The 15,430-nt window shown below is 44.7% G+C and overlaps 1 protein-coding gene across 4 annotated transcripts; it reads left to right on the top strand.

Annotated features, from left to right (window-relative positions):
• Positions 1–4,401: 4,401 nt before the first annotated feature.
• On the top strand, positions 4,402–15,288 carry etv5a (ETS variant transcription factor 5a). 4 transcript variants are annotated; one of them, XM_069533129.1, is made up of 13 exons: positions 4,402–4,582; positions 6,606–6,747; positions 6,890–6,983; positions 7,077–7,124; positions 7,503–7,553; positions 9,564–9,687; positions 9,805–10,101; positions 10,214–10,533; positions 12,046–12,108; positions 12,409–12,477; positions 12,723–12,892; positions 12,974–13,075; positions 13,289–15,288. In XM_069533129.1, the coding sequence occupies exons 2-13, from the start codon at positions 6,700–6,702 to the stop codon at positions 13,517–13,519; spliced, it is 1,617 nt and encodes a 538-aa protein (XP_069389230.1). In that variant the 5' UTR covers positions 4,402–4,582; positions 6,606–6,699; the 3' UTR covers positions 13,520–15,288. The 4 variants fall into 4 exon arrangements, with proteins under 4 accessions (XP_069389230.1, XP_069389229.1, XP_069389227.1 ...); XM_069533128.1 differs by having other exon boundaries at positions 6,887–6,983; XM_069533126.1 differs by having other exon boundaries at positions 6,887–6,983; positions 12,974–13,081.
• The last annotated feature ends 142 nt before the right edge of the window (positions 15,289–15,430 follow it).

Genomic DNA, 15,430 nt, shown 5'->3' with positions numbered 1-15,430 from the left:
TGCGCTTCTGAGGAAATTTTGCAATAAAACGTGTTCTGCTCATTATCCCCAACACCAGGCTGAGGACTTCAGGACAGAGGACAGTCTTTGTCTTTATCACCTTAAATCTGTCCTCCCTCAGATGTGTGAAGCGTCCTTGGGTCCCTTTGAAATGTGCTACAGAAATGTACGTTGTTATTATCAGGATTAAAATGATCTCTTCTTCCATGGCGACATCACCAGGTTTGATTCCCCTACTTGCCCAACACTTTAGATTTCTCCATTATTGCGACACTTTCATTTGTGGCCAAAAACCTGCCGAGGCACGAACCAACAGACGCAGACAAGAGAGTGTTTGACGAAGACATGGAATCGTGAAGAAAAAAAGAAGACGTCAAAGGAGAAGGAGGTTGAATCAAGAAGAGAGAGAACGGTAATAAAGGAAAAGCCTGGTTATACAACTCAGAGCCTCAGAAGATTCTGCCCCTGGCAGGCTCGAGTCCAGCTGCTAAGATAACAAGGCAGGAATTATCTCCCAAAGTGCTATTAATAGCAGACAAGTCACATCTTGTGCCTCAGCGAGAGCATCCTGCGCCCAGAGGCGCTGCTTTCCATTTTGAACTCTTTTTGAAATGTGCATTTTGACGGAAGCTGGGACGGACGGCCGAGACTCTGAGCTTTACGGTAATAATCTCCCCCACTGCTCTTCATCGCTGTGACTAGAAGTCACGCTCACTGATGGAGTGAGCTACAGAACAGAGTTTTGTTTTGCTCCTGGAATTTGCTGATGGGGAGTTTTTCACTCAGGTTGGTGGAAAAGTTCAAAGTTCTTTTCCTTGACAGAGACGCAACAAAACAAAGTGTGTTCAGCATCTTGTCCTGAAGCTTTCAGTCGATCTCTGAAGCTGTGAATGTGGAACGTACACATCAAAGTCTGATGGAAAATGAACGAGAAGCCTCTTATACACATGATTTCAGAGTCAGATTAATTAAACTCAATAACAAATAATACATTTGTTAATTTCATTACAGGTTAAATTAAGATTTTATTGATTCTCAAGGGGAAATGCACGAGCTACCAGTAGTAAAAAATTAACTCCACCTTTAGCAGCTGCAACATTAAACTTTAATGCATCAATAATTATGGTCCAGCGATTAAATTAAATGGAAAAAAATTAATAGTTAGTACTTTTACTTTTGGAACTTTAACTTTCATTGATGCTAATACTTCAGTACTTTATTTAACCCCCTGGAGTCTGTAATCACGTCAGCATGATTAAATCACGTGGGTTCTTGAGTCCATGATGTTATACTATGTCAAATTTTAAAAATAATTATGTAATAAAACATGATAATATAATATAATGGTTTACAGGAAATGTTTGAAGAATAAAAGATTCCGGACATTGACCAGATGAACATTTTTAATGTGGTTTATGAAGGAAAATCTAGAGTTTACACAAAAGACAAGAACTCTGAAGAACTTTTACTTTTTACTTTTAAATGTGACTTTTACTTATAAAAGTAATTATTTCTACACTATTTTATTAAATAAGTAAAACCGGAAGTGGGAAGTACAAATACTCAGTAACTATACTAGAATTTCCAAGTATCTGTATAAATTATTATGTCGACTTACTACTTTTGCTTCTGGGAAATATATCTGAACTATTGCTATTATTATATTTTATATTGGAACTGTATTAATGTGAAATGACTCTCAGTTTGTTTTGCACTGATACAGCCGGTAATGAAACTTTTTACTTTTATCCTGTGAGTAGATTTCAAAGCTTGTACTTTTACTTGAGTCTTTTCAAACACAAGCACTTGAGTAAAGAATGTGTTGACGTCACAGAGTAAAACATCTTCGTTCAGTGAAGCAGTCTCAGTACCGGGATTAGCCCACATCGCTCTCAGCAGGCGACACCTCTGACCTGGCCGTTACATCAGTGTCACACTAACCTACAGCGGTCGTCTTCGAGGGAACAGGACATTGGCGACTTAAACCTTGCTCCACCTTCACACCCACGGTCACCCGGAGAGAGAGAGAGCGAGGGACAGTGTATGTACACAAGCAGCGTGTCGCCCTCTGCATATGGCACATTTATTTAAGGAAAGCGTGAGAACAGCAACGCAATGTGCTCGCTCTCCACACGCCTCCAAATGACCACCCACCACATCCGCACAAACCGAGAGGTGCAGCGTGGGGCCTTCAGGCTGCAGCTTTAGAAATAGTCCGACTGAGACGTGTCCTCTGCTATTTAATGCTTCACACACATGTACAATTAAATTTGACGGTGGATATTTTTGAACAGTCTCACCTCCGCACTTTTCAGAGATAGCTCTCCGAGCGGAGGCCGTGTGGTGAAAGACAATCTGTTTGCCTTTGGCCTCAGACCTCAGAGACGTCCCAACAAACATAGCTCTGCATCCGATGTGACAGCTCGATGTGTGCTTGTCTGTTCTTACTATTATTGCCCCGGCAGCAGGCTCATAATCTCTGCATCGTGGCTGCAGGGATTTGTCGGGGATTATAGTTTTCATACCAGCTGCTGGAGTTTGCTTTAAACCCCGAGTGACGTCTGCAGTGATGTCCAGTTCATATGAGAGATTCCCAATTTGGTAACTGCAGGTGATAATGACAAAGGTTATTATTTATGACCTTTAACCTTTGGCCTCCAACAGCCGCTCCACACACACGTACATGTGAGTAAACAGGAAACGAATGGTGATGTCTCATTTTAAAACAGTGATATATTTTTATCACACATTAGATCAGTTTTAGATCCACCTCCAACATTTGGAACCAGTTTTTTTGTTTTTTTTAATCTTGACACTTTGCCACAAAAGTGTTTAATAAGATAAACAACACACCAGCTGCGTTCCTTTATTTAGAGCATGCGCCGTTAAATGTGATCGCGGTCTCGATAAAATCCAAACAGTTCATTCCCTGAATCAATGAGAGTATGAGTGTGCTCAGCAGATTTCACTGCTACAAATGTCTGATCCTTTACTTAAGTGATTAAGTGAGTGAGTACTAATACGACACCGTAAAGAAATATTATATCATGACTAAAAGTCCAGTATTGAAATTAAGCTTATTCTTCTCAGACTATGTTGTTATTATTATTGTGGACTTGATGAAACAAAGCTACCGAAGACTGAAGTCACAATTAAAATGTATATTTAATATTTTTATTTTGTTTGTTGACTGTTTTTTAAAATCTATGTTAAGTGTCTTTGAGCAATGTAGAGCTATAAATAACATGTTTTATTATTATTGTTAGTAGAAGTAGTAGTGGTAGTGGTTGTAGTGGTAATATCATTATTTTGTGATATTATTAATTATTTGGATTCCTTCAGCTGTTAGTGTTCAAACTACTGTCCCTGGAGTCTTTTGCTGAAAAGATTATGATAAAATTATATAATTACATGAATCTGAAGCAAATTTAAATATCGAACATACATTTGCATATATGGGTCACATATTCAGTATAATCTAAAAATACATGATGAAACAGGTAATATAAGTATGACATGATGAAGTATTTATCACACTACATGTTTGAAAACAGGAGAAACAGGATTAGAGACCAGACAAAAGATCCGTTGATCACCGACATTAATCACCGTCATCCAGAGTCAATGGTCTGAAGCACACGTTCTTCTTATCCGACCTTTTTCAGCCCAGATATCTTAATCTGGGTCGACGTGATGAACAGTGACCTCCTCATCTCCACTTCCTTCACAGAACACTTCAATGAAACCACTCAGATTGTGTGTGAATCAACACTGAGTGTGTTTGATAAATAGAACAATGGCTAGCTGGCCAACGTAAACGTCGTGAATGTCAATATATCTATCATCTCGGGGTTGTTTGGGTGTGACGTCGTTCGTCACATCCATCGACATCCTGTTAACCAGTTCATGCTGCAGAGCGTTTAATCCAAATCGTGTTGCGATGAATACAAAACAAAAGGAATTTAGTATTATCTACAAATACAATGTGTAAACAAAAAAATACTGTTATAACATTAAACTTATTTATTCCCTCTGAAAAGTGGAGTAAACAACAAAAATGGTACTGTCAGTTAGATATACGAGTATTTGAGAAAGTAATCGATTACAGTGTTGGTACTGTGGTATTGTGTGTTCTCAGTACATTTCCAGCTGCTGGCCCTTTAAGAGAATCACTGGGGGGGGGGGGGGGGGGGGGGGAGTGAATGAAATCCAGCCATTCATAAATATCTGCCCCTGCCGCGCTGTGATTGGCCGAACCGCCCCTCGTGCTCAAGTCACGACCTCCAGGGACGCCATTGGCTGCTCCCCTGACGGACGCGCCCGGCCGGCCAATCAGAGCGCGAGCCTGCGCTCCGCCGGAGCCCGGGGGAAAGGAGCGAGCGAACCATTGAGAAAAAGCTCAGTCAACTTCTGTGCGTCGACGGAGCAGCAGCTGTGCGTGATTCTGCGTGTTAGTGCGTGATTCTGCGTGTTAGTGCGCGGACCAGTGCGCGACGTTTTTTTTGTAAATTCATCCCTTCGTGCGCGTGGATATTTCTAACGCATCTTTTTGGACGCAGAGGACGTGGACGCGCATCGCAAGGTAAGCCGCTGCTGTGGGGAACTAGTTTTCACGGAGCCGCGGATGTGTTTTTTTGTTTTTCTCTAACGCGCTTTAACGCAAACGCCATTTTATTTAAAGGTCTTTTACTTTCGCAACCATTTTAAATGTCCAGCTTCTGTGCGCGTGGAATAAAACACAGTGCGTTTAAATACAGTGCGCGCGCGTGTGTGTGTGTATGTGTTGATTTATGTGCGTGGTTGTTGCGCGGTCAGGACTCTGTGATTTTTTTTATTTTTTATGAATGGACGGGCCATTTTTTTTCCTCCCTTGTTTCCACACGGATCCAGTTTCACTTCATTGAGAAAAACAAGGAGGGGAGGGGGGGAAGGGCGGAGGAGGAGGAGGGGTAGCGGTGTCGGATGACCCCCCCCCCCCCCTTCCAAAAAAAGAGACGCTAAAGTTTCACGCGAATTTGGATTTTGCGCATAAAGTTGAAAAGTTGCGCAGTTTGACTTTGAACCTTTTTATGAGCCTGTGAAGTGACTTTTTTTTTTTTTTGCAAACTTTGTCTAGTTTTCAAAAATGTAAACATCATCGTCTTACACATGTTCATGAAACTGTGACTTATGATAAAAAAATTTAATCAGAAATCACTTTGGAGTAAAATAAAGAAGTCAGAAATTCTCTTTTAAAGTCGATATCATTATGATAACAGTTGCTGTTTGTTAATCATGAAAACGATTTTAATAATTAATAAGTGTTTCTCTGGGCAAAAGTGAAAACAAATAAGTCACAAAATCATCAGAAATGGATTTGAAATATTATAATAATTGATATCTAACATTAATATCTGCTTCAATATCATGAAATAATCAATCTCCACAGGGCAACAATTAAAAAAAAGTAATGAAATCATCATAGAGTTAAAATATAATTCAATAATCAATATACATTGTTTAAAGATCGTTCTTGCAGCTGCTCCAATAATATTGAATTATAGCAGCTTTTAAAATACAGTTGCAAAGTGCTTTACTAGTTAAAATGGAGACTTGAAGACAAACAATAGGAATAACAACGTGTTTGAGGAACACATATTAAAGCAGATAAATTAGAACTTAATTATTCTTTATAATAAAGATCAGGATCATTCTTTACAGTCACTTTATTTTTTAAAAGAATCAAACCTCCATCTTGCAGGTACAACACCCTATCTCACCTCATCTAACTTCAGTGAGTGAATAGTAGGTCAGATTCGAGCCAATTAAACTGTCAATGTTAACTTTCTACTTTAGATTAACGTGCTATATAAATACAAGCTCCACTTAGAGACGCTGGCTCCTGCACGGCTGCTGTAATTATTGCCCAGCAGTCACTCTGTATTCGTCATCTATTAACGGGAGATGAAGGAGTGAGTCATATCACTGTGAGGACACAGGGCAGCTCCACTGTCTCGTTGTACTTCTCTAACTTTGTCTTTTAGATTCCTCAGCCTAACAGAGTTGTGCACGGGGGTCACTGTAACCGTGACACCAGTTGTTATAGCCAGCAATAGGTCCAAGCCTCGATAAGACACTAATCAGCTCTGTGATCAGACCTGTTTTCTTTCTATCTCGTTTGGGAGGCTTTGCATTGTGGGAACGTCACAGACGAAGTCTTTTACTCCACATCTCCGAGCCGATTATAGTGAGCGTAGCTTATATAAATGTATTACATGTGTTTCGTAATGACCGTGTGTGTTTATGTTGTGCTGCTGCCAACCCCCCCTCCCCCGCCCTTTGATTCGGCTCGCTTCAAAGAGCAGTTTGTTGCTTAAATAAAGGGCCGAGGGAAGATGGTGGCCTTGTTGCAGCATCAGAAGGTGAAGCATCGGACCAGTTGTGCTGCTGCATAAACACAAACTCATGTAGTGGAGCCCAGTTGTATAGAAAAATACATCGAATATGAAAACACAGTTTTAGCAAAACAACTTCAGGGTTCAGCATATTTAAGGTTTTAGTGCTCGTCCGAACTTTCCTTAAGCATGTCAATGATTTTGTTTCCTCTCCTCAACCTTGTTTTCCAGTGACCCACAAAGTGACGCAGGCGCTGTCGCTTGAAAGCGAACACCTCCCCCTCCCCCCAATACTGAAGCCCCCCCCCTCAATCGACCAGATAACATGGACGGATTCTACGACCAGCAGGTCCCATTCATGGTCCCACCCAGTGTAAGTGGACACACGCCAGACGGCATCATGTCCTTGCATTGTTGACCAATGGTTCCACAGTATGGACACTGGTAGCCATGCATCACTGTGCGCTGCCTCTTGTCTGTTGATGTTCTAACTTTTCTCCATCTTCTCCCAGCAGCACAAGTCTCATGTGGACGGACCATCTCACAACAGGCCTCTGAACGACAGGAAGAGGAAGTTTGTCGACACAGAACTCGCCCAGGACACGGAAGGTAACTTCCCCGGAGAAGCTCATCCCTGTGATCAGCATGTTTTCATTTATGGGATTCTCATCTTTTTTTCTTTTTTTACTTTTCGTTTTCCAGAACTCTTCCAAGACCTCAGCCAGCTGCAGGAGATCTGGATCGCAGAAGGTGAGTTATATATTTATTCTATAGAAAATTCATTTTTCAACAGTTTCCTGAAAGTTGTGTTTTCACTATAATGAACCTTCCACAACAAGCAGCATCTGAAAATCGTGTTTATCTTTTAGACCTTTGTTTCTTAAAGGTGAACACAATGAAATTGGGCAAGTTTTAAGGTGAAAGATTAACTCGGCCGGAGTGTGAAACATCGCTATTTTTCAGTTAGCAATTAGAGCAAGAAGAGCAGAGTCCTTCGCATGAGAAACTGCTGATCATGATCTTTTTGTTTTGGCTTAAATTGACTTCTGCTCACTTTCTCTTCTTTTGATCACAAAATCCGAAGGAGCAAGTTTTTGATTTGTGCCTTTTTCTCCTGTGTCTTCACAGCCCAGGTGCCTGATGACGAACAGTTTGTCCCTGATTTCCAGTCAGATAGCTGTGAGTACCAGACTTCTGTTGTTCATCTGTTGATTGTTGTGATTGTGTCGTCCTGAACAGATTCTTGAACTGCCTTGGTGCAGTTGATCCTGATCATGATAAGGATTATTTAGCCCAGGACGGTTCTTTTTGTATTCACAAAATTCAAATAACCGTCATTAATCAGGCTGAAAATCTTAAAAATTTCACCACTAAAGGACTTTTTGAATTACTGTCCCTGGAAAGATGTCACCCCTGCAATACACTAGAATTCTTCATCCTTTTGAGGACAAACACCATCCTTCGTCTTCAAGACTCGACTCTCCCTCTCCTCCATTTTGAGTTTAATCAGCCGATTGGCATGGGGCATCACATGAGCCAAGCTCCTAATCTGATTTCACACTTTCTCGCACTCGAGCCCTGCTGCTGAAGTGGGCTAGATTCCAGTGGATAGTGGTGACTTCAGATCTGCCGGTTTTAAGTCTCCCAGAACCAACATCCCTCAAAAACCGCCCGTGCAGCCTCCTGCTCTGCTCTGCACGCCGCCTTTAGGCTGCAGTCGGGGAGGGGGGGCATGTTTGAATTATGCCCAATGGAGCATTTTATGTGCTCCCCCTCCCTCGCCTATGTCTTTCTGAGTTTATGTTTTCGTCTGATGCGTAGGAGATGGAGACAGGGTGTGGTTGCTGCCTCCCGTCGTCAGGGCTTTTAAATCTTGGTTAATGTGGCACGTCGAGCTGTAAACTGAACACTGGCCTGCAGGGCTGTAACATATTATTGACGTTGGTGCTTTGACATGTATGTATTTTGTATAGAGTGCCTCTTCCAAGGTTCTGTGTGGGTTTATTCTGACTGTTGTTGGGTCACTGTTAAAAGCCGTTGTGGTTTTGTCCATGACCTTGTGCCGTGTGTGTGTGTGTACTCGTTTTTGCTGCCTCTGAAGGACCCTTTTCCAGTTTAAACACTGCCTTTGTCAGGAATAGTGGACCTCATGGGGACCGGAGCCTAATGAGGCATGTTTGAGGTCCTGGTTTAATTTTAGGGGGAAGATGTGAGTATATCCTGGTTACGGTGAGGGATAAGGTTTTAGTCATGCTGTCCCCGTGATTAGTTGTCATAGCAGTGTCCTTGATACAGGCCAGAGGAGTAATTTCGGCTTTCGTTGTTGCCGTTCTCTCTCTCTCAAATCCCTTATTCGACAAAACCAGAGCTTCAAATATGAGCTTCAGTGAGTAACAGCTCCTTCACTCTCCCTGGCCTGAACTGTACATGATTTACTTTTAGATGAAAAGAGAGAAGTTGCGGACGTGGATCCACTGAGATGCAACAGCACAAGAGTTTGTGTTTGCTGCTTTTTCATTAATCCCTTGCACCGTTCCAGAGTAAAAGAAGACATCTAATCTTCCCATTATTTACTTTTCTGTGTGTGTGAGGAGTCTCGCCCGAGCCATTAGGTTTTGCTGCGCACACAGGGGAGCTCACGTGCCCATTGTTAGCTCTGCTCAGGTCCATCAGCACCCTGGGTGATTTATTCAGCTCCCGCTCCTCTGTGCCCAGGGATCTAGTTTCTGCTTCTATTATGTGGCGCCCCGGAAACTGCCGCTGATATGCAGAGAGCTGCAGCCAGTGTCTAATGGTTACAGCCCCGGAGAAGAAAATCATTCACCGCCATTAGATTACAGCCACACTGATTCATGGGTATTGGTATTGCTTGGCCTAATGGGAATCAGACGAGGAGTTTGATAGCTTTTGTGTGTACAGTGCAGTTAGTATCATGCGACCTAGCGGCGGTGGATGGATGGCTGTTTTCAGAGCGCCGAGTCGAGCGTCATTAGGGCGGATGATAAATAGCTGCTAAGTGGCTCTGTCAGTTGGGGGGGGTACACAGACGCTGTCCATGCGTCCATTTATCCATCAGATCCAAACATTGTTAAGATAACTGCTGCACTTCTGTTTATAGCTTCAATTAGGTGATATCTGGAGTTTATCTAATGCATTCTGTTGTTTCTCCGCATGTCTCCTTATATCTAGTGATGTTTCATGGCCCGCCACCAGCCAAGATCAAACGAGAGCTGACTCGCTCCAAAGAGCTGTCACCCTGCCGCCAGGACAGGAGTCCCATGCCCTACGGAGAGAAGTGCCTTTACAGCTACAGGTTCGTAGTGTCAAAGTCATCGAGCGCACAAAAACCACACACTGGATTGTTTATTGATTACCTGTCTCCAATGAAAAGAGTTCTGACTTTTCCTCTGCCCTGTCTCTTCATCCACAGTGCCTGCGACAGGAAGCCCACCCAAGGGTTCAAGCCATTAACTCCCCCCTCGACGCCGGTCTCTCCTTGTGGCCCCACCAGCACACCAGGAACGCACCCACTGAGTGAGCAGACTCCCCCGCCTCACTCCCATGTAGCCAATCCGACCCCTGGGCCCCGTCCGGTGCACGTACAACAGTCTATCACAGCAGGGCCGCCCAACCAGCAAGCACTCCCAGTCCACAGCCACAGCCCGCCCTTTGCTGTGCCCTGTGCACCCATCAGCCAGGATGCCAACAACTTCACACCTGAGCACAGGTAAGCATGCACCTCTTTGTCTAGTGGGACTTTGCAATTATTGCTGTATTTTGTGATCTTTTTGTGTCTTTCATGCATTAATCCAATGTTTTGCTATTTCTTCCATCTTAAGGTTCCAGAGGCAGATGTCAGAGCCATGTCTACCTTTCCCCCCGTCAGAGAGTCCAGTGCGCCCCCAGTTCTTGCCCCAGCCTCCCAGCAGCAACAACAACCTGCCACGTGACGGGCGGCCACCATACCACCGCCAGATGTCAGAGCCGCTGGTGGCAGTGCCTCCCCAGGGCTTCAAACAAGAGCTCATTGACCCACGATACACCGAGCAGGGCGTCCCCACCATGGGTCCGCCAGGTCCACCCCAGGGCCCTCAGTGTCAGGCGTCTTTCCACCCCATGGCCATCAAACAGGAGCCCCGTGACTACTGCTTTGATTCTGGTGAGTAGTAGGATTTGGAGAAGAGAATCCAATATGGAACTCTCTCACTACCAGTGTGAAAGTAGTTGTCCAGAGTTGAGAGCGAGCAGAGGGTGAGGAATGTGCCTGGCCATGTTTGTTCTGGGCACTAACACATGCCTGTGAGTTTTAGCATGCAGCAGAGGCCTGATCACACAGACGCTCATTTCACACGCTCAAAGACTCTGAGCCTAATCTGCGTTATTCCTCCAGAGTCACGGCAGTGGAGTAAAAGTGGGTCTTTTAGCTCCACGTAAGCCTCCAAGGGCAAAAAGTAAATGGGTCATCCAGCCAGGTGCAGCGAACCTCTTCGCTGAGCCTACCTGGAATAGATCTAGGCCAGTGCCCTCAGAGGACTTGGTGACCTGCAGCACAGCAAGTCGATTGTAGGACCCTGGAAATTCTCCACTTGGTTTTTACAGAAAACACAAAGAGGCCAAAAGATGCTTCCTCATCAATCAGTCATGACAGAGATGCTGTTTACTCGTGTTGTGTAAATCAAACAAGCCAGAGTGAGTGTGGGTGCGTTTGATCCCGGCACCCACACGCCCAGCTGTTGTCCCTGCTCTGATGCATTAGCACCATCTTTTCCTGAAACTCTGCAGCTTTTGTTTTTTTATCTTTATCTCGCTCAGCCGGTCTCATTCTTCTCCTGCCTGTTGTATGAGCGGCTGGCAGGGTAGTGATGTAATGACAAATCCTCTTAGCTTCTTTTGGCCTTTAAATACCTACGTCACAGGCCTTGTATCTGGAGATGGATGGACGATGGGCATGTTCAGTGATAGTTATACAGCCACAATTTGAATCCATGCACTAATGCATTGGATGGGAGGAGTTTTGAAAGTTTTTCTAGGACATAACAGTAATGATTACTTCCTGAAGACTCTTTCCTGACTTGAGGAAACACTCATTCATGATTGATCTGTGGACATCTTATCAGCAGACAGGAAATAGAGGAGAGGAAGGGACAGAAACGCTGCAAACGGAAGACAGGCCTCGACCCCCTCGGGGGAGGACTGGCATAACTTGATTGTCATTGAGATTTAATACAGCAAGCATGGTGCTAATCCCATTTAAGGGCTTGGCGGACATGCAAGGGATGTTGTGTGCTGAACAGTACTCTGATCTGGGCTTTGGTCCACCCCTCTGTGCATGTGGGTGGACGTTTTTCAGCACAGCTATTGGAGCTGCAGATGAAAATGGCTGCTGGTTGGACAGAAAAGCCGCCACCGCGTCTTTTGACCTTTTATTTCCGTACCGTATATTTGTCAGTGTGACCTCATGCACTAATATAGCTTGGCCTGGGTGTCTCTATAAACGAAGAGTGAAGCGCACGACTCGCAGATACAATATCAAAGCTGCGCATCTCTGTGCACGGTGGCAGGCATCCAAATATATCTGTCAGCTGTGAGCTGGATTTTGATGTATTACACATTTGATAGGACGGTGAGGACGGTTGGTCTAAATTCATGCTCCTGTCTTCTTTGTTTACAGAAGTGCCTAACTGTCAGTCATCCTTTGGGAGAGCGGGGAGCTTCTACCAAAATAACCATGAAAGTAAGTTCAGATAATTGTCTTCCTTTGTATCCACGTTTAAATTAAATTCATCCTCTGTGACCCTGAACCTTGTGACTTATCGAGCGGCTGAAAACTCAGCACGGGTGATAGAGTAGCGGTCGGCAGCATTGAAATGGCAACTCAAGGGGAAGTTAATCTATCAGTGAATCCTTGTGCAGCTGCCCAGCCATGTTGCTTTGCATGCAGTTTTGATCTGAGGTCATTGGAGAACACCTCGCTTGATCTGCTGTTGCACTTTCATCTGATTCTTGATGCATTTCTCCCTTTTTTTCAACGCAGGCTTCTCCTTCGACAGAGATCCTCAGCTCTACTTCGATGATACCTGTGTGGTCCCTGAAAGATTAGAAGGTAAGATCAAGAAAAACTAAGATTTTCTAAAGTGGGCTCATGTGAGCAGAGCTGAGTCCTTTTGGCTGCTCGTCGTACAGAATGAACAGCGAGTCCTCTTCACAGTCGCCATCTGGCAGGAATGTCTCACCACACTGTGGCCGTGGTGGAGCACAGCGCTGACTGACACGTTTCTTTTTCTTCGCTCTTTCCCCTTCTGCCTCTTCATCTCTTTCTGTCCATCCTCGCTCTTCTTCCTCTCGCAGGTAAAGTAAAACAGGAACCTTCTGTGTACCGTGACGGACCTCCCTACCAGCGTCGCGGCTCCCTGCAGCTCTGGCAGTTCCTGGTTACTTTACTGGATGACCCGGCCAACGGCCACTTCATAGCCTGGACCGGTCGCGGCATGGAGTTTAAACTCATCGAGCCAGAGGAGGTTAGTTCCCGCTCTGCGCAACTGCATGAATGTTAAAACTTTAGAGTGCAGATTTGTGATCTATCGGTTCTTTCTCCTCAGGTGGCTCGTCGCTGGGGCATCCAGAAGAACCGACCAGCGATGAACTACGACAAGCTGAGCCGCTCGCTGCGTTACTACTATGAGAAGGGCATCATGCAGAAGGTAAAGGCACGTTCACCCCTTTCTTTTCTCTCTGTCCGCACTCCTCTCCCAGCAATAGTGAGCTGACTTGGGGGGTGCTATGACATAGTCTTATAGCAGCTAAATAGTTGCAGTGAATATTAGACTGCGGGCCGCCGTCTCTTCTTCTACGAAATACATGAGTCTAGCAACTTGTTCCATGAGAATCAATATGTCTATTGTGTTGTTTCTCAGGTGGCTGGTGAACGATACGTGTACAAGTTTGTGTGTGACCCCGAGGCTCTCTTCTCCATGGCCTTCCCCGACAACCAGAGGCCCAACCTGAAGGCCGACCCGGACAGCCTGCCGGGGGTGGACGATGACACCGTGCCCCTCACCCACTACGAAGAGTCCGCTCCCTACCTGCTGGACTCCGGGGAGCAGTGTGTGGCGGGCCTGCCCTTCACAGACGGCTACGGCTACTAACACGTGGCATCAGGCGTCCAGACGCATGACACACACGTACACGCCAACACTCCCAAAGTCTCTCGACGCCCACTCTTAAAAGAAAACCCAGAGCTGGACCTGGCGAGCTGCTCGGAAGACGGGACCTCGCGCTCTGCTCTGTTCCTTCTCCTGCTCCCTGGAAAACCTTTATTAAAAACTCTGTTCGCTCCCCAGCCAAGATTGAACAAGGGAAAAACCTGCGACGGCTCTTCTACTGCACCATCACATGAACGACGGAGAAAGAGAGAGAGGGAAAGGGATGTGAGGCCGGTGACATTGAACTGGAATCGGTCGCTCTCACAAGCTTAAGGAGAGGGGCTACTGTTGCTATGGAGACCAAACGAAGCGAGGCCACAGCCCGCCAAATTTAAACGAACTGGCAGACTTTCCCCGCCGCGCCCCCCACCCTTTGTACGAGACTGCAAACGTTGTTACATCTGATTTTGTGACAATCTGCTTATCTTGAATACAATCGAATAAGAATTAAAAACATAAAAAAAAAATCTAATGAGAGATATAAAATGCAGCATTATTCTATAGTTGCCTTTTTGGGATCCCACCCCCCACATTTTTGCATCACCACATCTAAACTACAAAATCCGTGAAAGGGCTTTAAATTGCAAAAATAAAAAACGGATTAACAAAAAATATTATTCTTCACCCACAAATGATCTTGTGTTCTGTAGATAGGACAACGGTTTTATTTTAGAGACCCAGAACTCTCAGGTTTCTGGGGCGATGCTGTATTTCAGTCGGTCGGGCTGCTCTCTTGTGTAAATGTTATGTTCTTTAATGGTTCTCCACTTGTAAGAGATTGTATCTGCTTCCCCTTAGACTGCACCCTACAGTAGGAGCCCACAGTCTATACACTCCTCTAGTCTCTGTTCATTACTGCTGGGTCCTTAATCGCTCGACTTTCAGAGGCGATTAGCACTCCATCTCCTCCATTTCGAAAGGGATACATAACACGTATTTTGCCAGATAATTCCCTAAAAAGCCTAAGAAGTTATTATGTATGATAAATGGTCACGTTGCTCCTCTTCTTTTTCATAATTCTGTCTCGGTGCTTCACGTTTCCTTGGCAGTGTACTCGTCCCTCTGATGCACCAGTATGGCAGGAGCATCAGGAAGCTGCATGCAAGTAAAAAAACAAAAAGAAAAGAGGGGTGGAATTTTGACGCCCTTTTTTTTGGACACCTCTCCACCAATCACGAGCTGTCAACTGGAAACCTCTGCTTCTCTTTGCATGGTGTAATCAGTCGAGACTGTGTGCCCACTAACATATCGCTTTACCGTCTCTGGACAACGAAGATATTTGTGATATTCTCTGCAATTTTCTTGTGTTCATGATCTCTGTTTCTGAATGGGGGCAAAGACAAACTTATATAAAGTATATATTTTTGCTATAAGGCTGCATTTGTTTTGTTTTTAATGTATGAGCTGTATAGTTCTGGCTTTAATAGACATGTACCTTTTTAAAAACCCATCTCGACCCTTACGATGCAACTTCTGCAGACTGTTTCTTCAGGAGAGCCCCGTGTCGGGGTCGGAGAGTGGATGAGGAGTTGTTACTATCCGACTGCAGATGTGTGTCTATGCAAGACGCACGGCATCATGGGATCCACCCCAGGCACAGGGATGATCTGCACTTGTAAAGGCTTCAGTCCACTCCCCTCACAATGTGTTTCTTACACTGCTGAGTTTATAATAATCTGTACTGGGTACAATAAACGGTCCTCTATGCTTCACTGCCTGCAGTCCTGGTGTGTTTCATCACTCTCTCCCCCACACTCCTGTTTGCAGTCGGTCGGTCAGCTGACTGGCTGCTGGTCTGGCAGTCACTGTGCTTGACCTGACTGATTTCTGAGTCACATGCCTCTCCTAACTGGC

This window comes from Paralichthys olivaceus, chromosome 10 (assembly GCF_024713975.1).
Source record: "Paralichthys olivaceus isolate ysfri-2021 chromosome 10, ASM2471397v2, whole genome shotgun sequence".
Taxonomy (NCBI): domain Eukaryota; kingdom Metazoa; phylum Chordata; class Actinopteri; order Pleuronectiformes; family Paralichthyidae; genus Paralichthys; species Paralichthys olivaceus.
The sequence above is the reverse complement of the archived record's forward strand: the minus strand, read 5'-3'. Positions and strand labels throughout refer to the sequence as shown.